The sequence below is a fragment of the Cricetulus griseus genome (assembly GCF_003668045.3).
Source record: "Cricetulus griseus strain 17A/GY chromosome 1 unlocalized genomic scaffold, alternate assembly CriGri-PICRH-1.0 chr1_0, whole genome shotgun sequence".
Taxonomy (NCBI): domain Eukaryota; kingdom Metazoa; phylum Chordata; class Mammalia; order Rodentia; family Cricetidae; genus Cricetulus; species Cricetulus griseus.
Window position 1 is genome coordinate 17,923,521 of NW_023276806.1, and position 21,896 is coordinate 17,945,416.

The 21,896-nt window shown below is 39.9% G+C and overlaps 2 protein-coding genes across 17 annotated transcripts in view; one reads left to right on the top strand and one right to left on the bottom strand.

The window, feature by feature from the left end:
- Positions 1-3,853, top strand: part of LOC100774629 (bone morphogenetic protein receptor type-1B) — a 308,818-nt gene extending 304,965 nt beyond the window's left edge. For all 15 annotated transcript variants that reach the window (XM_027395836.2, XM_027395835.2, XM_027395834.2 and 12 more), the window contains one exon: positions 238-3,853. In XM_027395836.2, the coding sequence (XP_027251637.1) occupies positions 238-363 (126 nt within the window). In that variant the 3' untranslated portion in view covers positions 364-3,853. The remainder of the gene's footprint in view (positions 1-237) is intronic.
- Positions 3,854-6,783: 2,930 nt separating this feature from the next.
- Positions 6,784-21,896, bottom strand: part of Unc5c (unc-5 netrin receptor C) — a 349,129-nt gene continuing 334,016 nt past the window's right edge. For both annotated transcript variants that reach the window (XM_035451642.1, XM_035451641.1), the window contains 2 exons: positions 14,008-14,186; positions 6,784-13,270 (listed from right to left, as the gene is read on the bottom strand). In XM_035451642.1, the coding sequence (XP_035307533.1) occupies positions 13,105-13,270; positions 14,008-14,186 (345 nt within the window). In that variant the 3' untranslated portion in view covers positions 6,784-13,104. The remainder of the gene's footprint in view (positions 13,271-14,007; positions 14,187-21,896) is intronic.

Below are 21,896 nucleotides of genomic sequence, written 5' to 3' on the forward strand. Positions count from 1 at the left end.
GTCATCCTTCGATATCCTCAAAGCTTCTCTTTTTTCTCTTGTCACAGGGAGATATGAGAATCTGTGTGAGTCATCATTTCACACACACTAAAAAGAGTTTGAGTGAAATTTTGTGTCCATATTTTACTGGTGCCTTAAAAATATATTCAGACTTCATGAACACCAGCTAAGAGCCAAATATTGAGCACCTTGAAAGTACATTCTTCTGACATCACTCCAATCTTCTTTCTCTTCCAGTGTCTCAGACAGATGGGGAAGCTTATGACAGAGTGCTGGGCTCACAATCCTGCCTCTAGGCTGACAGCCTTGCGAGTTAAGAAAACACTTGCCAAAATGTCAGAGTCCCAGGACATTAAGCTCTGACATGGGATACTTGTGGAATGAGCAAGAAATTATACAGAAGGATACATAGCCCAAGCCTTGAACGTTGTCCTGATGCCCAGTGGGTTCAGACCTCCCCTCTCAGGGAGCAAGCTGGACAGATATAGAAGGCCCCAAGAACACTGATTCATCATGGCTTTCTGAGGAGGGGAAACCTTTTGGGTAACTTGTTCAAGATATGACTCATGTTGCTTTCTAAGAAAGCCCTGTATTTTGGGATTGCCATTTTTTTTAAAAAAAGATACTTTAATTTTACCAAAATAAAAAAATATTGTAGATGTTTTAAGGTTTATACAGCTATAGTTTAAATTACAACAAAAGTTCTTTGTGGAAAATTTCCTAGAAGTCAAAATGTTTTTCCAATGGCAAAATACTTTTGCACTCTACAAACCAATACAATCTTGAGAACATAAATTACAATTCACCTTCCCTGCTTCGCTGCCCCAGCCACCTCAGACTGTTTGGGCAAGCCCTGCTGTGGCCTGCCAGTGCAGTGTGAATGTACATGCATACAGGTCCCACCTACTTGGGACCACAGTTTAGAATCCTGTAGGTGGAACTCTTGCAGCTTCAGCCAGCGTGGAACAAATGAAGGTTTTATGTCATTAATAGAAGTATGTGTTGGTGGGCATTCTTCAGAAACATGCCCGTTTCTGGTTGCAATGGGCAGCTCTTTCAGGTAAATCACCTCCTTTTCATTAAACACAAGCCAAGGTTTCCTCTTGTGCAGAGAATCAGCATGGGCATGCTTCAGTTCTTGAATCAGAAGATCAATATTAAATACAACCGCCACGAGTGTGGTAGAGACAAGGTACTTTACAATACAAGTGATTTGTGCTCGTGTTGCAAGAAAATGATGCCAATAAGGCAGGGCAGAAGTTGAGGATATAGATAGATGTCTTGTTCCTTTTATATGTGTATGAGCCAATTACAGAGACGTAGGGAAGTAGTATACACATGATAGTTTGTAGCCACATAGATAGTTTCATGCTGTTGTCGTGCCTACATCTTGGATTTAAGAAGTTAGAGGGGAAGCATCTGTCAGGTTAAAATCACTAAAATTCAATTTAAAAATAAGCTTCAGGTGGTTGGTTGAGCAGAGAGAAGTTAATGAAGGTCATCAAACATTATGGGTACTGTGATTTATTCTAGAATAGACATGGATCCGGAATAGACCTCTTATGTGATTATTTCACACCTTAGGTACAACTCATTCATTCTAATGTGCATTTCCCTATTAACTTATTCTGTTTCTCCATTGTGGCATGTGAACAAAAAATCTTCTGATTCAGCCGTATGTGGTTTTAATTTTTGGCTATATGAGCAAAGTCATTGACAAGCCAATATTCCTTAGAAACAGGACCACAGTAAAGTGGAAAATGCCACATGACCCTTGCAACTTTATCAATTTATTTCCTTGCTGTGTTTCTTCCTTAATGATTTGAAATTACTTACTGGTTATTAAGGAAAGTTAAAAGTACTTTGCCTCAGAAAATGACATTCCTTCCAGAATACTCCAGGGGGCAGTGTTTCCTACACATTTCACTACTGGGTACTTGAAAGATGGAGACGTTAAGAAAAAATGACAACTGCATGAGAAATGAGGAAATGTTTCATTCTCTTCTGGAGTAGGCATTCAGCTGGTACACTGTTCATCTGGAAAGATCCTGGAGCTACAGTGTCTGTCAGAGGTACTTGGAGTTTGGAAACACTGTAGAGAAATGCCCTTTCTGTTCTAATTCACTGCCTGGTACCACAGAACCATGTTTTGTTTTCCACTAAGAAAGAAGAATTTCTTGGTTCTTGAATTTGGAAAAAAAATACAACAATGCCTTGTTAATTTAACAGTCATCAGATTTTGTTCTTACTGAGGCCAGGATAAGCTGAGCAACTGAGGAGTCCTTTCTTTGTAAATTGTGTTTGCTACAGACAGTTTTGCCATGTATATGTAAACTGGGTGAGGCAGTCATGTAGGCCTGGAAGGAAAAGCCTTAGTACCTGGACAGGTCTATCTAAAAACACCCAACTAAGCATTTTGCTAGTTAACTGGGTATGCTTTGATTTTTTTTTCTGGGTTTTCCTTAGGTTTAAAACATGGATAATGTCAAATCAGAGTGTCTTGTGGTAAGGATGTTTATGACCTAAACTTTACTAGATACCTAGGGTTCCAGTAAAGAGTGGGGAGTAACGGTGCCCAGATTTCATCCACATCATTCATTTTATTGCTTTCAGAAAAATCAACAGCTTACTTTCTAATTATCAACCTTATTTATTCAATATGAAAATCTTGAAATTATTGAGATACTTTTAAAGATCCACTCAGTTGTTACCAGTTTTCAATGAAATAAGAATTTATAATTTATTTATGAATATAATTTCTGTCTTATGAAAACCTACTTAATAAAACTAAGTTGTTAAGGACTACCTGTTCACTTCCCAATAATCCATACTAACTTTTACATTTCTAGCTTATCAGAAGTGAAAGTTATTTTATCTTTTGCTTTGGCTTCCTGCAAATTAGTAATATGATTGACTGCTGCTTACCTTCAGGGCTATTTCAAAGAGTGAGATTTACTTCTAATTCCTCTCCCCTAAAGGAATCCTAAATTATTAATTGTTAGAAAAACTTTGTATGTTCAAATTTATGGTTGATATATGTGTGTATATATTATATAAATAAAGATGTATATGTAAATAATGTTCATTCTGGAGTCTGGCACAACTCTAGTATGTGGATTAGAGAGTAAAATATTATGGATGATGAAGTCCTAAATGAAACATAATATTTATTTATGGAAGCATGTACATTGTTAACTCACAAATGAAGAGCAATGAGCACCCTGTCTGACCTCTTGGACAACGTACCCCGAAATCTCTGCTGACCAGTCTTTATATTCCTCAAACAGAAAACTTCTTAGGTAACATGCTGGGATTTTAGATACAGGAAATTCTTTGACACATTTCAATTGGTGTGTAGTCAAGCATAACAAATACTTAATAATGATTGACTTCAATGTTCCTAGGTCATGCATGTTCATCAGGAATTTTATATTGTTCACCTGTTCTCATACTTCTTTGTGGATGGAAAGGCAGTAAGAAAAATACACTTTTGAAACAATTTGAACATGTCTTGGTGGTTTTACGACCTCTGAAAACCCAAGTCCCTAAAAAACAGTGGAAATGAAAGGGACTGCATAAAAATGATGCCATTTAATGATTGGAACTAATTGTTACACAAGCTAATGGTGTATTTTTTAAGAAAAAAGCTTGCAATATATGGGAGGGGGTATTCTTTTCTGTCTATTTCAAAAGAAGACTCATTTGTGTTCTTTAGGGGGAACCAGTGCCTTATGGAATTTGTATATACTGTAATTATTCAGGGTTAGGGAACAAACAATTGTATTTGGTACAAATTGTGTATGACCTGTTTTCATATTTCCTTCAATAAATTGTGTCATTTTCCCAATAGAAACGCTAAGACTGTTATCTTGTAGTTGTGCCTTTTTTTGTCTTTCAAATGACTTCATGACAGCAAGTGGGAAGGCAACATTGGAGGAGGCAGAGCAGGTAAGTGCACGCTCTATCCATCAGGAGGGTGAGAGTGGACCAGTGCCTTCCACATTCTCTGTTCGGGAAACACAGTCATCTGGTGTGGGGTGGGTAGTTGGTGGCTAAGGAGAACTGAAGAAAGTGGAAAGTTTCACTGTGGAAAACTACAGCTTACCAGGGAAACAGCCAGCTGGCCGTGGGCAGTGCTGAGGACCAGTAGATGCTGCTAATACTAAATGTGGGGCAGCAGATCCCAGAGCTGCATGAGGACCAAGGCTCACTCTTGCATCAGTGCTGTGATAATAGGGTTCAGTTTGAACTTCTGAAGTCTCTTCTTCCCCTTGAAGATGAGACCAACAGTAGTACCTATTGCACAGAGTGTTTCTGAAGATGAAATAAAGTGTGTGCTCAGCCTATGGGAAGCACTCAGCTATTCTATTAGTTCATGGTGCCCCTTGTTTCTGTTGTTTGTGATTTTTTTTTTAAATCTCAGTCCAGATATAGGTACAGAGACAACATCTTAGGGTTTAATCAACAAGAAAAAGAATTATTATTATTAAAGGGCTATGTGCCCTGGCCCTCCAGAGTAGAGCATAAAACCCAGCTACTAAAGGGAAAGAAAACTGCAGCTGACCGTGCTTCTGTAATGTACTAGTGGTTACTGAGGAGGGGGTGTGACTGAAGTCCAGATTTTGAAGGGCAAGACTGAGGACAGGGTGTCATCTGAGGTGGTAGGCTTAAATTTGTGGACATGATTGTTGATGATGAAAGCCCAGATGCTAGGCTTCCAGGTTTGTTCTTATGAATTTTGAAATCATCAGGATGGTTGTAGCTTTGAGACAATTTGATATTCTTGAGCTCAAGAAGAGACCAAATTCTCCTAGGGCCATGAGATAATGAGTAAGAAGTCAATGTGGTTTAGATCTAGAGATGGACTTGAAGGACCTAAGCATTGGAAGGGCATGAAGTAATGGAGACAGTAAGGAAGCCTCAGGATGGTGTGAGAGAGACTGGCTCTTTCTGTGTGGGAAAGGGAGACCCTTGTTCTTGACTCAAAAGCCATGTCATGGAAGCAGTAATCCTTCTGCAAGGGGAAAGGGGGACCAAAGTTGCTCTTCCATTGAGTGTGAGTCTGAAGGGCAGGATGGGAAACTTGCCTAGGACTGTTTGTATTGGACAGTAAGAAAGGTTCATGACATAGTAACCATGATTGAAAGGCCTGATGTTTGGTATTTTAGTCTGTTGCACTTGTGCTAAGGGAATATGCACAGATATGTGGGATTCAGATTAACTTAGCTCTATTCCCTCACTTTGATGATACTTCGGGAATGTGTAATATATCCTAATGTTTTCACCTGTACCTTGAGATAAAATGCCCCCTGTATACTCTTATTAGAATAGCCACTTGTGATGGGGGCCCTTCTTTTCTGACAGCTTTGGTAGATGTACAGCTAACAACAGTTCAAAGCCCAAGGAGGCTTGCTTTCTATTCTCCAACTTCTGCCTGTTATGGTTCAAGCCAAGCTTCTCACAGGACTCAAAGGCAAGTATCAAAACGGGGCCCAGTAATGGGTTCTTCTCTTTTTGTGGGTCACTTTATATGTGTCAGGTTTGTTTTCTCATCTGAAATAGCACCAAAGTACAGAAGTCTCCTCATTCAGGAGAACCATCTGTACTTAATACAGATAGGAGTAACTATGCCTACTCAAGTTTCTGATGTTTACCCGGTCAGAAACTCCCTGGAACTGAGGAAGATTCTTTACCTGCTACTATACTGAGGATGGATTCAGGGCCAGGTCAATCTCAGGACTGTAATGACCTCATAGGCAGGGCGGGTTGGGGGGTGGAGGTGGGGTGTGGTGGGGTGGGTCACTCACTGATTTGGCCTCATAAAACATTTGCATATTATTCAATGCAACTTCCAGCTACTGAAACTCAAAAGGGGGGACAGAGGCTGAACTATATTATGGAACATGTGTTGTATTTTCCTGTGACTGTCTTTATTTGCCTCTTAATCAAATTTTTATTCTTTTTTCCACAGCATCCCCTTGAGTGTGTGCAAGGCCCCTTTACATGTTTTCATTACCTCTTTATCCCTTGAACCAATACCTTAGTTTGTCACCATTGTGTAGCTCCTGGGGGTGAATGTTTTTTTCTCTAGTGTAGTGGCTTACACTTGTTGTCATGGATAGTGAGGATAAGAGAAAAGGTCAAAGGACAGATGGCAGCCAACCTCCAGTGTGTCTCCATATCCATCTGTCACTGAGGAATAAGCTGACTCCACTCTTCCCCTCAGAGGCATAGCAGCCAGCTTTCCCCCTCCAACCTGGAAACTTTCTACTTGCTCACTGGAGTAACTGGGGTGCTATACTACTATGTCAGACCCATCTTCTGGGATTCACAGTAGCTCAGGGATGCATCCTGGGGTTTGCCTAAATATTCTTGTTGGTGTAGTTATTTACCAACTCCACTTGAGATGGAATCTTTAAGTGTAGAACATGGCCATGCTTATAATCCACTCCAGAAAATGTAGATGCAGGTGCTTGGAAGATGCTAGCTGTATTAACTGCTTGCTGGTATCACTTGCAGGCTTTGTCACACTCCCTGTTCAAGCTGCACTCAGACTAAGGAAACCAGAGTCTCTAGAGGTAGGTTAGAGTTATTGGCCCAGAGACTGCAATGAGTAAAAATGCTGGAGAAGCATCGTTCTTAGAACTGCATCCCACCATGGAGGGAGGTTATGGTTACCATCCAAACAGGACCCAAAGGTCTTTCAACTTACTGAAGAAATCCATGTTAATTCCTGGTGCATGAAGTATTTTTGTTATAAAGAAAAAGAGCAGACATTCTCTGTTGCTTATAAATATAATTTATTACCTGTTTAAAAATTCTTTCTTACATTTTGTACATGTTGGCTGACAATAAATGCAGGCAATTTACAAACCAAGGGGACTGCAGGAAAATTGGGTGAGCCAACCTGGGAGAGAAAAGAGGCACACACAAAGCTGGTGTCCCTCACCTCCAGCACACAGCAAGGCGATGAACGGAATGCTGGAGCGTACTCCTTTGCCACCAGGGGTCATTAGAAAAGGAATTGCATAGAAGATACAGCAAGACAGAATTCTATAACAAAGAAGTATTCCATATCTGAGAAGCCAAGGTTGTGTTTTTGCCAAAAAAGAGAGAGAGAGAAACTGACGAGGTGTAAAATTTTAACCTGATACTTATGAAGTTGAGCTCGTCCAAATAAGATGGCACGGGGTGACCCAGCCTCTCTTTAGAAGAAGGCTGAAGGTTGTTTTCTGATGAATATTGGTTTTCATCTTTAGAAAAAAGAGGAGGAAGGTTACTGGTTCCCAATAGCTCAACATTAAGCTCACTACATAAGCACAGTGACATCCAACTCACAGGCACAGTATACACACACATACACACACACAGTGATGATATTCCCTGCAACTTGGCTAAATATATTGTCTGGAGGGTGAGGGTGTCACTACACATAGTAGGTCTAGGAAAAAGTGAAAGAAGGAATGCAAGTCATATGTCAACTGGCTCTTCTTTCTTTTCCAAGATCTGAAGAAAAACATGAGAGTCCGTCTGTGTACCGTTATAGGTCCTATTAATGACTGTAGGAACACAAAAATGGCAAAGGCATTTTCTACTCGCTGTGGATTTCTTGTTTTGTATGCTGGTTTAACATACAGCATAGGGCTTGTCGTGATGCTTTGATGTTGCCACTTCATAGTGCTGAGGGAAGATCAAAGGCCAAGAGCTCATCAGTCTTAGGCTGCTGATCAGTGCAACCAGCCCACAGTTCACAGTTACCACTGCCGGCTAACATCAGACTCCATGGCATTAGGCCTTTGGTATGTAAAGATGGACACAGGGATTAGGCTTATTTAAAATGGGCCCAACAGTACTGTTGCCTGCAATTTTGCCATAGCACAAATTCTCAAAGAATATAGAAAAAACTTTTGTACCATAGCAAATAGTATGGCTGGTGGACAGCTGATTGTATCTCACATACTCCCCGGTTTTGGTTTTTATTGAACAACTAATGGGTTGGGTCATGACCTGATATATGGCCGGGACTTCCAGTATAGGTTTCTGGAAGTTCTTGGGACAGATCCCTTCATTACATAGTTGAGTATACTGAAGACTTGCAGGTAGCCTCTTAAGTTTCATTGGATTTGCCTGCTATTATGTTTATGGAGTGTGTGTTTGTCCTGAGGATACCTCCCCAACCACACTTACATAGGCCTCTGGCATAAAATACCTTTGGTTGAATGAGCCCTGTTAATAACCCACCACAGCTCAGAAAAAGGAAGCGATCAAGCCCACTGGACTTTCTGAAGACTATTGCAGTAAGTTTTCAGAAAAAAGGGGGCAACCATTTGGCCAATAATACCAAAGGATCCATAGCTACATTGTTAATTTGAATAGACCCAGGTACATACAGGCCATTTCCACTCTTATTAAAAAATGAACTTAATTTCCAGATTTTTGGAAATATTTATGACTTCACCTGGCTTATTTAGCCTATATGAACATAAATTAGTATTGGTTATAATGTGAATATTCCCCATAGTCCTAATTCCATAAAAAATTATCAGGGAACTGTCAAGGTCATCAGTATAATCAGAGGTGATGCAAAGAGATCTCTTGGGGGTATAGAGACAGCATTTCATTGCACAGAAAGAGTTATAAGGTTTTCAGTCAATGTCAGCTCAGTATGTTTTAAAAATAAAAAACCAAAGGGGTAAGATAGTTGGTCCCACGAGGCACTCAGAAGGCAAAACCAGTTTTGTTAACTTGAGATAATAATAAAAATATCTTTCCTTTTGGATCTATAAAATAAGATGCTCATTGGTCTTTATCATCTTTAAAAATGACTCTCTTGAACAATGATGTTCTGATTTGCAAAGCTTCTCAAAAAAAGGACGTCTCAAGCATAATTCCACCCTCACTGTGTTTCTGTAGTCCTCCTTTCTGCCACTGGCCTTGGACTTACACCGACATTGCTATCTGAAAGGGGTTACTTGTCCAGAACAATTGCTCAGTTTGAATTCATGTTCATCTGGAAGACTCAGACCAAGTAAACCTTTTCTGCTTTCACCACATACTCTCCAACATCCTTCCTTGGTTCTATATTCATTAGCCCCAGAGCATGGACTGCAGGGTTGTATGGATTCTGGGACAGAACACCATTCTGATAAGCTCCCACCATCCTGTGACTGTGGAGGTGTGAGCGACTCAAGAACACAGCTGCCAGGTCCTCCACAGAGACAGTAGATGTAAGAAGAGAGCCTGCCTTCTTTTCTCCGGAAGTGATGTGTCCAGATCCCACCCTCTGAATGTTTCCTTTCCAATTTATTTTAGGAAAAATGTCTTTAAAACAACTGAATGTCTAATACCTGGACTCTACACATCTAGAGGGCCCTAAATGTAGTCATTGTGACTTTTCCCTTTAAAAGTCTCTACTCTTTGATAGTTTAATAATTAAAAACTACAGAATCATAGCATATATGAAAATAGCTAATAATACAGTTGATCCTGGACCTCTCATCCCACAAAGCATCCTTTCTTGGAAGAGATTAATTTGCTCAGGTGAAGATGGGCTCTTTGTATAGCAGAGGTAAGGTGTCTGCTTTGAAGATATTTGGCTATGAATTACTTGACACATGCTTGTCATAGCCATGTCCTCAGCTATCATGTCAATTTGAATTAATGCCATGAGAAAAAAATGAGAACATGAAGGCTCTGCCTTTACGTTCCTAATCTTAGAAGATCAGAAGAGCATTCTTGACCAACAGTCACAATTTCCCTTTCCAAAGACAGAATTCTCACTTACAAAACCTTTTTAAAGTATATGTAGTGGTATTGGCTTAAAGGAGAACCTATGGAAATAGGATCATGGGTCTGAGGGTGTCCTGGGATAGCCAGAATATATCTGAAAATATTAAATCAATGACCCCCACCCACCCAGGAGATGCTGTGTGTGTGTGTGGGGGGGGGTGAGGGCACCTCCTTAATGAATCCGGTTTATGTTTCTAATGGTTATTACTTTGAAATGAAAAGATTTCAAATATGCAAAGTTCAGTGGGATTAATAAAAAAGACAACTTTCAATGACTTATATAAATTTCATATATGTCTGCTACAGGAAAGTAACTTAAGAGGTGTATGAGCAAGTAGATGATATACTGTACTCAGAAAAGTTTGAAATGGGCAATTTAGCTGAACAAATATTAGAATAAGGAAATTACACACTTGAAAGTAAAATTTCCCCATGTCACTAATTTCTATAGTTACTTACTCTTTGTGGACTTTTAGTAAGCTGTACATGAAACTGAGTAACTGTGGCAGACCACTAGATGGCACAATACACAAGTGAATAGGCTTCTACCCAAATGCAGCTTTCCTCAGAGGCTGTGTGGGAGCTGGCCATGCTGCAGAGGTGATGATGATGCTCCCTCTGAAATGAACTGTGGCAGGTGAACCTTGCGTTTTGGAAAACAGTGATCTAACAACCATTACTTTCCTCCAAAGGAAAATACCATACATAGCTGATGGATGGTATGCTCTAGTTTGGAAACTGTCTTGCACATAATAGAAAGTGGTTTTGTGACAAATGAGTACCTCATAAGAGATCAGTCATTCTTCCTATTCCTGTTGGAAGAGGTGGAATAAAAAAGTATCTCTAGATGCTTGAACATGAGGACCTCAAAAGCTTCAACAATGTTGTTCGGTTACACTTGGTATTTCTGTTGGTGATTTAGCAGTTTTTAGGATAGATTAACCAGAACAACAACACATCTGCCCTTCTCTACTTACAAAGCACTGAAGTTACATAAAACATCCAGTCCAGATCTCTAGATTTTGATTTCTATGATTCCCAAATCCCTACTGAAAGTGGAATCTTCACGTTTGTTTCAAGAGGCAGCAGTGGACAACTCCTTCTTCCTCTTGCATTTTAAGAATATATCTGAATTCTTAAAGGTTAGAACAAACTCCTTGTTATGGACATCAGCCACTGAACTTGTTTAGAAGTACAGCATTCCCCTTAGACCAGTATTTTTACGTATGAATATTTTAATGGTTAGAGAATGCGATTGTAGAATACATATTCAAAAGAAAAGGTCAGCAGCGGGAATGAAGAGCCTCCACAACCGTATCCACAGTTCTTTAATGGCAAAGACAGAAGAGTCAGAGAATATCAAGAAGTAACAGAAATAGGAGAGGAAATGGGTAAGATGATTCCTAATTGGCACCATTCTGCATACTGGATACTTCCGGCCCCAGTGTAAGCCACAGTCGTATTTTGAAGGCTCGGATTTAAGGACATGGGTGCTCCCTGTTTGTCTAACTGTGCCTGGGACTGCTAAATTTTCATTCTCCATGCGCTGAATGGCATTCCTACAGTAAAACAAACCATGATGGTTCTAAGAAAAACTCATAGCTGGCAAAACTATTAACATTTTGTAGGATAAAAGAGCTAACTAAACTCTGTAAATACAATTGACCATTATTAAAGCAAAGATTAATGAAGGAAGAAAAACTACCAATTACTTCAGCAGCATGGGTATTTTTTAGAAATGGTCTTGAGATCAATATATGAGTAAAGTAGATTTACAACTAGTTGGAAGGCTGGTGTGTAGCCCTACCACCACCAGAGGACAAGATAATGATAATAAAAGGATGCCATCTCTCGGTGTACAACATCATGCGACCATGATACAAAGACAAGCGAGACAAATGTATGCATGTTGAAGTAATCATCTTTCAAGTCAATACTGCCTGAAAGATGCAATGTATTTCATCAAAAGGCTGGCTGGACAACTGGTCCAGGCCAGAGTTTCTTAAAATCTTCAAATTGATGAATAAGACTGATGACATCACAATGGGAGGTTAGCATTCTAGAATCTTGAGATCTCACCCCATAGTTTATGGATCAGTAAAATGAGCTACAGTGAGTTTCCATGTTTTTCTCAAGGTCACACAGCCAGACAGTGACCAGCTCCAAAATGATCATTGGTTTCCTGATTCCTAGTTCAGAAACTATTGCCCACAAACCACACTGCCTCTCAGACAGAGTGCCACAAGATTCAATGAGCTTTACATAGAGAACCTTCCTCATGATAAGACCCAGAACAGAAAGACTGCCTGAGAAAGCAGAAAGAGCAGACATAGCCAGTGAGCACTTCAATCTCTTCCACCACAGAATGGTAGCTCAAAGGTCAAGGAAATGAAGCCTATTGAACTAAACTGGTGACCACGCCCAGCTCTTTACGAACGAAAGGAAGGCAGGTCTAGTCAATACCAAATACTAACAGTATTGCTAACTAAAGCAAAAGAAAATCTTTTTACTAGAATATTTGTGATAATCACCAATAATAATGATAATATTTTCAAAACACTTGAAATTGCATATTATAAACATATGTGGTACAGAAATGTTTGAGTGGAGGAACAGGAATCACTATCTTCCCTGCAATGCTACAGCTCTGTTCCCAAAGGATACCAACTGATATCCATGGCATAAGGAATCTTAGTCATTCTCCTTTTAGATTCTCCACTTCCCTGATACAAATGCCAACACTGGTCCAACAAGTTTCAGAAACAAAACACTGAAGGGAGGATTATCTGAGACACTTGATGTACACGATTTGTAGCAAAAGTCTATGATTTCTCTGTAAATTACTAATCTGAAATAGACTCAACAAACCGTCCACAGCTTCAACTTCAAATGATTGGAACAAAAATAGAACGAGCCATGGACAGTGTCTGCATCCCTGTCCAATTTGATGTAAACAACGTTTGTAGAAATTGGGTTTGTTAAGAAAGTTTATCCATACATCTGGATAGCAATAAAAAGCGTTTCCTAGGAAACTGTAAGATCCTGTACCATACAGCATACAGCCCAACGAAGAGAAAAATTAGATTGGTTTCTAAATTCAAGGTACAAATTTATACAATTTTTCTTAACTCCCATGGTGGTGCTGTCCAAATGAAGTGGGCATGTACCTTGGTGGTTGTAACTGTCCCCCACCATTCCTGCTGCCATCTTGCCTGAAAAGCGCCTTGGTCCCATCTGGATTTCCTCCTCAGCTGTGGTTCTCCTAGACACAGACTCCCTGTGTAATTTTGTCCCTCAATTTCAGTTCCTGTATGGTCAATACTGCCCTTCTGCCGCTAAGGACATTACTGTTTCATGTCTTCCCATTTCTTCCAGGACAGCTGCCAGCATGCTCAGGTTTCCATCTGGGAAGTTTTGTGCTTCCCAAAGATCCAGGATCACACCAGTTGGACTCGATTTGGTGGCAAAGTAATTCAAGTACCTGCAATTGGGAATGGGAAAATATGCTAAAAGGTGTGATTTACAGGTCTATTTACAGTATTATTCTATCCTCTGCTTCTGTGATAAACCTGTCTTCCTTGAAGTATTTTGGTCCCACTGTGGATTGTAGTGAATCTCACTATATGATTGTGTTATACTTAATTAGATCAGCCCCAGACAGGACACGTGCTATTTAACTTTGTTAACCTCAACTCTGAATTGGATAATTTAAGAGACAATGTGTCTGTGTGTTTTGTCCTAAACAGGAAATCAAGAGGCTTACGTTGTCTGTCCAGTTCAAGCTCTGATGATCTTTGACAGGTCATGCCACAACTCTTGTTTGGAGGTGACAGCTACACTCTACAAAGTAGAAGCTCTTGGGGTTTCTTCATAACTCAATACAAGTGCTGTGTGAGCATGTGAATTATTCAGCACACATTACGTCTTGTTCAACTGGTGATGAACAATAATTACTGAATAGACATGAAACTTAGGAGGACTTAGCACATAAGCTAGACCAAGAAGATCACAAGGGATTCTGATAAATGTCATATTACCTGGAGTTTATCTTGGAAGTGTCTGGAAGTTCATGATACAAGGTAATGCATACCATCAGGATGAAAATGTAAGCAAATATGTAGTGGGAAGAAAAAGTAAAGGAATGCTGCTTTCTATCTGTTTTCAGTCCTGGAGACCTCTGCTAAATAAAAAAGGATCCACAAGCCTGGACACACTCACCTGTCCAGGTTGAGTTTATGGGCCAGCATCCTCCAGTCATGCCCTCTTGTCTGGGGGGCATCCAGGCTGCTGCACAGCTTCTGCCGGATAGGGAGAGGGATGCTGAAAGCACTTGGTCCTGTGACAGTGGTGATGGTGCTTGCAGGATCTAACAGAGGCAAATCGATGCCAGTAGGTTCCTGTAGGAATGACACAACTTTATTTTCAGAAGATAAATGCAATCCCTGTTGAATCAATCAACATAAAGCCTGACTCTCAGTCAATGAAGATAGATACAGAGAATGAGTTCTATTCTCTTCAGGGAGGACAGTTTCTTCCTGGCTGGCCTGGAAGTAGTGGGTTACTATAGGCAGTTGGGAACCACAAGGTGGGCATTTGGAGGTCGTTTTGTAGAACCTGTGTTCAGGAGTCATTGGTAATGACTGGGCAGGAGAGAAAGCTCTGGTAAGATTCCACAATGGTTCCTCTAACGGGAATCTCCATGAGAGAAGAGAGGTGATGACTGTGTTTCAGAAGGTTTAAATGTTGGAAATGTTCAAAGTAGCAATTATTTCTGAATGAATAAATAGATCTGAGATGAGGAAGAGCTTCTGGAAACCATCTAACCCTAAAGGCATGCCCTAGGTGAACACTTAGAAAACTCCATCTAGCCCTGTGAAGGTGGCTCCCTTCCACCCTTACTTGATAAAATGGGACAAGGCTAAGAGACATCAAATTAAGACAAACTTCTTACAAAGAAAATGGTAAACACAGAATATTGCTTTAGGGCAAGCCACTAATGGTGTCCTCTAATTGCTGAACTTCCTTGCTTATTTTTTAAATCCAATTTTAGTGGAGAAAACCATAAATTGGCTCTTAAAATAGTTTCAGCTCATAAAACAGCACAAATGCAAAATTTAAATTTCATGTGCAAGAGAAACTCTAATCATTTTCTGATCACTTCTTCTGGGCTGAAAGCACGAGGAAATGCTGCCTGGGAACCATTAAAGCAATAACAGGAAACCACCTAAACCTGCTTCAATACCATCTCTTTTTTAAAGCAGGTAACTGCTTGGTGAACACAATTAACTGCTAGAGGATACACTAGCCACAGAAGTCCTGCCATCGAGAAGTCTGTGATAGCCTGCCAAGTGCTCAGCATCACTGCTGTCAGAGCCCCCATGTCATGCCCTGATCCTGAGGTCTCTGAAGACTTGTCAGTGCTAGAGCTTTGAGGGTTAGGTGAGGTCTCAGCTGGCAGCCTCCCAAGCGTGGCCCACAGGGTGGTCTACTTTTTGGGGATCAGTGGAATAGTACTGATTTTAAATCTTCTGTAATCCTTCTAGACAGGGTCCATTAAGGAGTTTGGGGACATTTTAGAGAAAAAAATTCTTTTAATCACATAATATAGACAATAGTGTTGGCTCTGATAAGTATCAGGGCTTAAAACATAGCTTGACAAATGGATGCCCCTGGCTCTGGGCTCCTCTGTGTCAGCTCTGGCTCCTTCGCTGGACTCTGGGCTGAAGCCCAGAAGCTTCCAGCAGGATTAGAAATCTCTGGTTAGACTCACAACCTGCAGCTCTTCCCCCTCAGGCACAAAACTCTGCCAAGAAGCACGAGTTCATAGCCTCTCAGAACTCGTGCTTAGGTCACAGGGCTTCAAAAAGGCAAGAGGGCATCATTGTGGGCATGTAGCAATGCTTGCTTGTGGATTCATGTTTGAGATGTTCAAATTCAAACATCGCCACCCAGCAGTCTGCAAGGGTGTATTGGTATGTGGGGGCAGAGAGGAGCCCCACACTGTTGCCCCAGTTCAGAGACCCCACCCAGGTTCAAGGCTTTGTACTCCTTTATGGATAATTACAATCAAGTACTCTTTAAGCTAGAAGGGGAATCTGCCAGCCCCTGAAGTACATCCCCACCTAATTGACATTGGGTGGCAGGGGAGGTTAAAGTCTGCACAGGGAGGAAGTGGCCTGTGTAGCACTAACTCTTGTCTCCAAAGGGTCTCCTCCTCATGGCTAGCCACAGTATCTTGCTGCTGTTTGCCTGTTTTCTACCATGCTCTCCTGTCAGCCTGTCCTCCTCCTATGCTCACTCATGTGTAATACTCTCCCTGCTCCTTCACTGAGGGGAGTATTTAATGTCCTTTATCTGGAATGAAGTTCCAACCTTCACATGTTGTGTGTGTGTGCGTGCGTGCGTGTGTGCCTTTATATTGAGGCCAGAGGACAACTGTGGGTGTCCTTCCTCAGGTACTGAGACAGGATTTCTCATTAGTCCAGATCTCATCAACAAGGCTTGCCTGTTGAGCCCAGGGATTCTCTGTCTCCTCCCTTCTCCAGTCTTGGAATTATTAATACATGATGTACGATGTCTTTTTTTTTTTTTAAACATGGATTCTGGAAATGAAAGTCAGATACTTGCAGTGAATTAGCTGAGCCATCTCCCCAACCCTAATATCTTAACATGTGTTTAACTGTATATATTTTGTGTTCTACCTTCATACAAGCATAAAGGGTGAAGTGATTAAATTTCATCACTCTTTTTAATCTCCATGTGTTCTCATATCCAGTTTTTTCAAAGACAATGCCTCATTTTATTTATGCACATGGAAAGCTCGACTTTTAAGATGGCAGGCATGTTATGAAAATATTTATCACGAAGATTATTAATAAGGAAATTGAAAAGAAATATAATTTATTCAAAATAAAACTGACAAATATATTGAATCTGATAGAATGTGAAGCTCTTGATTTAACTTAATGGAAAAGAAGTTTCTGCAAAGATTTGGCTTTCCTAAAAGATACCATATACAAATATATATGGTATTTGTGCTGGGGGAAGTAAGGGGGAAGGGAGGGAGAACTGTGATTGGAATGTAAAATGAAATTTAAAAAGAAATAAAAAGCACTTAACATTGAAAACTTATTAGCTGTTAGTAGAATTATCTTGAATTTGAACAGATTATTGACATAATGGTGACTATATACCATTTTAATTAATTCCATTACTACTAATGGTATTTCTAATCTACAGTTCTTATTACTCCACTTTCAGGTCAGTGTTTTGTTGTTGTTCTTTGTTTGAGAGAAAGAGGATCACACACACACACACACACACACACACACACACACACACACACACACACACACTTGTTCTTCTGTGTTTGGCTCATTTTACTTCATGCCCTCTATCCAGTTCTAGCCATCACAGCAAATTACAGGATTCCATTATTCCTTATGACTGAGTAATACTCCATTGTTATACATAGCCCATTTATTTTGTTGAGGGTTTGCCTAGGCTGCATCTGTGTCTTAACTCTTGGGAATTATGCTGTAATGCACAAAGGTATGTAAGCATGTTTGATTGGGCAAGCTGGTTTAATTTCCTCAGGTTATATATTTAGAATTGAGACAGCTGGATCACACAGTGGACCATTTTTAATATTTTCAGTCAGCTTTATAATGACTGTACCAATTCACATTTCCATCAACAACGTGAGAGTCCCTTTTCACCACATGCTCTTTAGCATTTATTGTTTGTCACTTTGATCATAGCCCTACTAACTGGGTGAATGACATCATGGTTTTGACTTGTATTCCCTGATGGCCAACTTTGCACTTTTTCACTTGTCTATTGGTTGTTCATATTCTTCTCAGTAGTGTCTTGGTCAGAATTTGCTCATTTTAAAACTTAAAATAATTTTAGTTCTTGATATTTTCTGGAAAGGACCTGTCACATTTCATGTTGACATGTGCTTTCTCCCATTCTGTAGCCATCCTTTCATCTGGTGATCATTTCTCTTGCTGTACAAAAGCTTTGTAATTGGAGGTCATCCTAGCTGTCAATTTTTGCTCTATTTCCTGTGCTTTTGGCTTCTTATCCAGAAAATCAGCACCTTTACCAGGTTTCCAGTTGTTTTCACTGCGTTTTCTTCCAGCAGTGTCAAGTTTCAGGTCTTAATGCTTAGGTTTTGATTCAGTTCAGTTTGGTTTTTATTTAGGATGAAGAGGATTATGTCTCAATCTTCTTCCTTCATGTGTTGGGTTTACCCAACATCATTTATTGCTGTCATTCCAAAGTGCATCTTTGGTGCCTCTGTTGAGAAGTATTTGGGTGTGAATGCATGGATTTATTTCGGGATGTAATATGTTTGATTTATGTGTCTGTATAAGCATACAGATATTGTATTGTTTGGGCTTCTGTGACTTCACAGCATTTGCTAAAACTCAGGTATTGTGATGTTCCCAGCTTTGCTGTTTTCACTCAGGACTGCTGCTTTAGGTACTTTAAAAATCTATTTTTTCTTTTAAAACAATTTTTTTTTTCTCATTTTGCTTGTAAATCCCAGTTTCCACTCCTTCCCCTCCTCCTGTTCTCCCCACCCCCACCACCCATCTACTCCTCAGAGAGGGTAAGGCTTCCTATAGGGAGTCAACAAAAGTCTGGCACATTACTTTGAGGCAGGACCAAACCCCTCCCGTCATACCTAGGTTGAGCAAGGTATCCTTCCAAAGAACATGGACTCCAAAAAGTCATGAAGTTTAGGGTTGTGTTGAACCTTAAGATTACTCTAGGTAGTATAGCTATTTTTTAAATTTAAATTAGAAACAAGCTTCTTTTACATGTCAATCTCAGTTCCCTCTCATGAGTACTTTTTATTGTAGAGGGTTTTTCTGCCTCCATTAAGTTTATCCCAAGGTATTTTTTCCTTCTGTGGCTACTGTAAAGCAGACTGTAATCATGATTTTGCTCTGCAATTCATCAATTATCTACACATCAATACATTGATGTGTAGATAAGCTAATGGTTTTTATAAAAGTTGATTTTGTATCTGAATACTGAAATTATCAATTATAATACACCCTGGAGTCTTTTTTCTAGATAAAACCATATCATGAGCATAAGGGATTCTTTAATTTTTCCCTTCTGATTTGTTTGCCATTTCCTTCTTTTTGTGTTGCTAAATTGCTGTGGCTAAAACTTCTTGTATTATCCGAGGTAAAAAATGTAATGGTGGATACCCATATACTTGTCCTTCAGCCTTTCACCATACATAATATTTTATGCTCAAGCATGCTCCTTCCCTGTGTAATCAGTTCAAGGTTTGTTGACATATAGAGTTGTTGAATTGTGTTGTGCCTTTCCTATATCTGACATGTTTATATAATTTTCATCCTTCATTCTCTCCATATGATATATGATGCTTAGTTTGCATGCATCAAGCCATTCCTTCATCTCTGAGATGAAAGAAACCTCTTGATCAGAATTTTGTTGAGAATTTTTGTGTTATAGGTATTGATCCATGACCATGTGTATGTTTGATTTTCTTAAAAAGCAATGCTGGTATAGTGTCAACTTAGAAAACTGCCCTCTCTTGAAAACTGTGTAATAGTTTGGGAAGAATTGGCATTAGTTTTTATTTAAAAGTTTACTCACTAGTTTTGATTAAGCAGTGAGGGACATGCACACCCTCTGTCTAGGGTTGCATGGAGCCCCAGAGGTGATGGTGGAAACGAAATGCTAATTCTTCTTGGAGCAAGGGATGCCTACATCTCTGCTTCCCTCATGTCACAATCTGACCACAACCCTTTTCAGGTTGCTATCCTGGTGATACTTGATCAGACTCAGTGCCTGCAAACTGTCCTGCTTTCATGGCCTTCCTGCTGCCACTTCCAGGAGCATCCCTTTGCCAGTTCGTTTGTGCTTTCCTCTCATCTCTTAGATAAATGCCTCAGAACTTGAACTAAAGGGCATGTGCTGCAACACTCCTCTTCATATGGACTGAAGCTACCCTACTTGGAGTATGTGCTCTTCAGTATTCTGCATGTTCAGCCCTACCAGACTGAATGACTATGACTTCCTTTGGTCTCTTAAATTTCTTGGCAAATAGAGTACTAATATTTTATTTGTTGTTTTATTAACAGGTTCCTCTATGGTCCTCAACTAGCACTGTGCCTTGAACATTGAAGTTACTCAATTACTGTTTGCTGAAGTAGGAGGAAATTCTTTTTGCTAGGGTAGGGATGCCTATTCCTGAGCTCCACCTGTGGACTAGTGTGTTGTGCTTTCTTCCAACTAAATAGGAAGGAGGGCTTTCTTCATTCATTGGTAAACCTTGAAGCTAAAGAAAGGCCAGTTTAAAGAAGGCATGGATCTCAGGACTGTCTCATACACTCAGATCATTCATTTCTTGCTGAGTAAGGAGCCAGCATTATTTTATGTGGACATTGCCCTAACTCCTAACCTGGCTTCTCTGCCTGTGTCTTTCTGTGTGGATGAAACAAACCATGTACTGCTTTTTTACCAGCAGTATACCTTCATAATACCTTCAAGGGAATCAGAAAAAATATACATTTATGTTTAAATTTAATGTAGTAACTGCAGTTTCTATTATCTTTTCCTTTAGTTGCAGGTAAAAGTAGAGATTACTCTTACAGAATGTTTATTACAATAATCATTTATGATCTTGGTACCATCTGCTTATGATGGTATAATCCTCTTAGTTACACATAAGATTTTTCAGCATTAACAAAACATCTGTTCTGGGTGATCATAGACATTCCACACATCATGCATGGGCTCTACTACTAGACTGCATCTCCAACCACCCCTTTAGGTGGATAGTGGTTTTCTTCATATAGACCATGAAACCTCTTTACATCATAAGAGTTATTATTTATTTCTCTTTATGCACATGAGTGCTTTGCCTGCATGAATGTATATGTACCATTTTGTACATTGTGCCCAGAGTATAGAAAGGAGCAGTAGATTTCATGATACTGGAGTTACAGATACTTGTGAATTGCATTGTGGGTACTGGAGTTGCACACAGGTCTTGTGCAAGAGCAGCAAATGTTCTTAACCACTGAACCATCTCTGCAATCTGAGTTGTATTTTGTATTTTGAGAAAAGGGCATCTGATGCTTAGGCTGCCGATGTATTCCACAGACTGGAGAGGGAATGCTTGTTAAAGACAGTCATCCAATAACAAGAATGGTGGATATGATTCTGTGCCATGGAGCAAGGTCTGTTTATGACACTTATTAAAATTCTCATATTGAATTTCCTCAACAGCACTAACAAATAATGGTATGCCAGGTTAAGCACAAGGAAGCGATAAAGGGGACATAATTGGGTGCATTCCTCCTGAACTGTCCACTTGGGAATTTATTGTGATGGGCCTTTGTGTTGTGTAGAGCTAAAATGATATCAAAGCCTAAAACAAATTTCTCAGTGTTTCTTCTTTCTCTGTATTTTCACTTAGGGGTGGAGTAACAATGTTTTCCAGTCTAAAGACACAAAAAGTCAGATATTTTTCATCATTATTTTCATCATGACATTCATTCACACCAATATTTTGGGCTTCTAGGCATTTTCCTTCTTTATCCTCCTCTGTGCAGTTAGAGACCTTTAAGGACCATCTGGTAGAGGGGACATGGAAGAACAGGTGTTGGTTCTTGAGGAAACTATGGTTTGTGCTCTGTACAGCCTGGTCTCTGTGCTGGGCAAAAGCTTGTCTGCCAGGCTCAAGAAGCCCTGAGTTGTGTGGTTTTATAAATGACTGCTGGTGAATGACCTTCATTAATAGGTGGCTAGTGGGAAAAAGCAGCATATTCATAAAAAGACAGATCATTCTATGGGGATATGAGAAATAGAACTCCTTGCCTTGTGATGGAAGGAGCAAGGCTCAGAAGAAAGTAACCACAAATGAAACCTTTTCCCCATTTGCTACAGCCTGTGAGTATTACTGGACCACTTCTTAGTTTCTGATGAGGACTTGGGTCACTGGGCTCCCCAGAGTCCATTGTTCATCCATATAGAGCCTCATAATGCTCCAGCATCAGTACCACATTGCTAAAAACTCAACCTGCATGCAAATGCAAACCACAATGGTGGAGCTC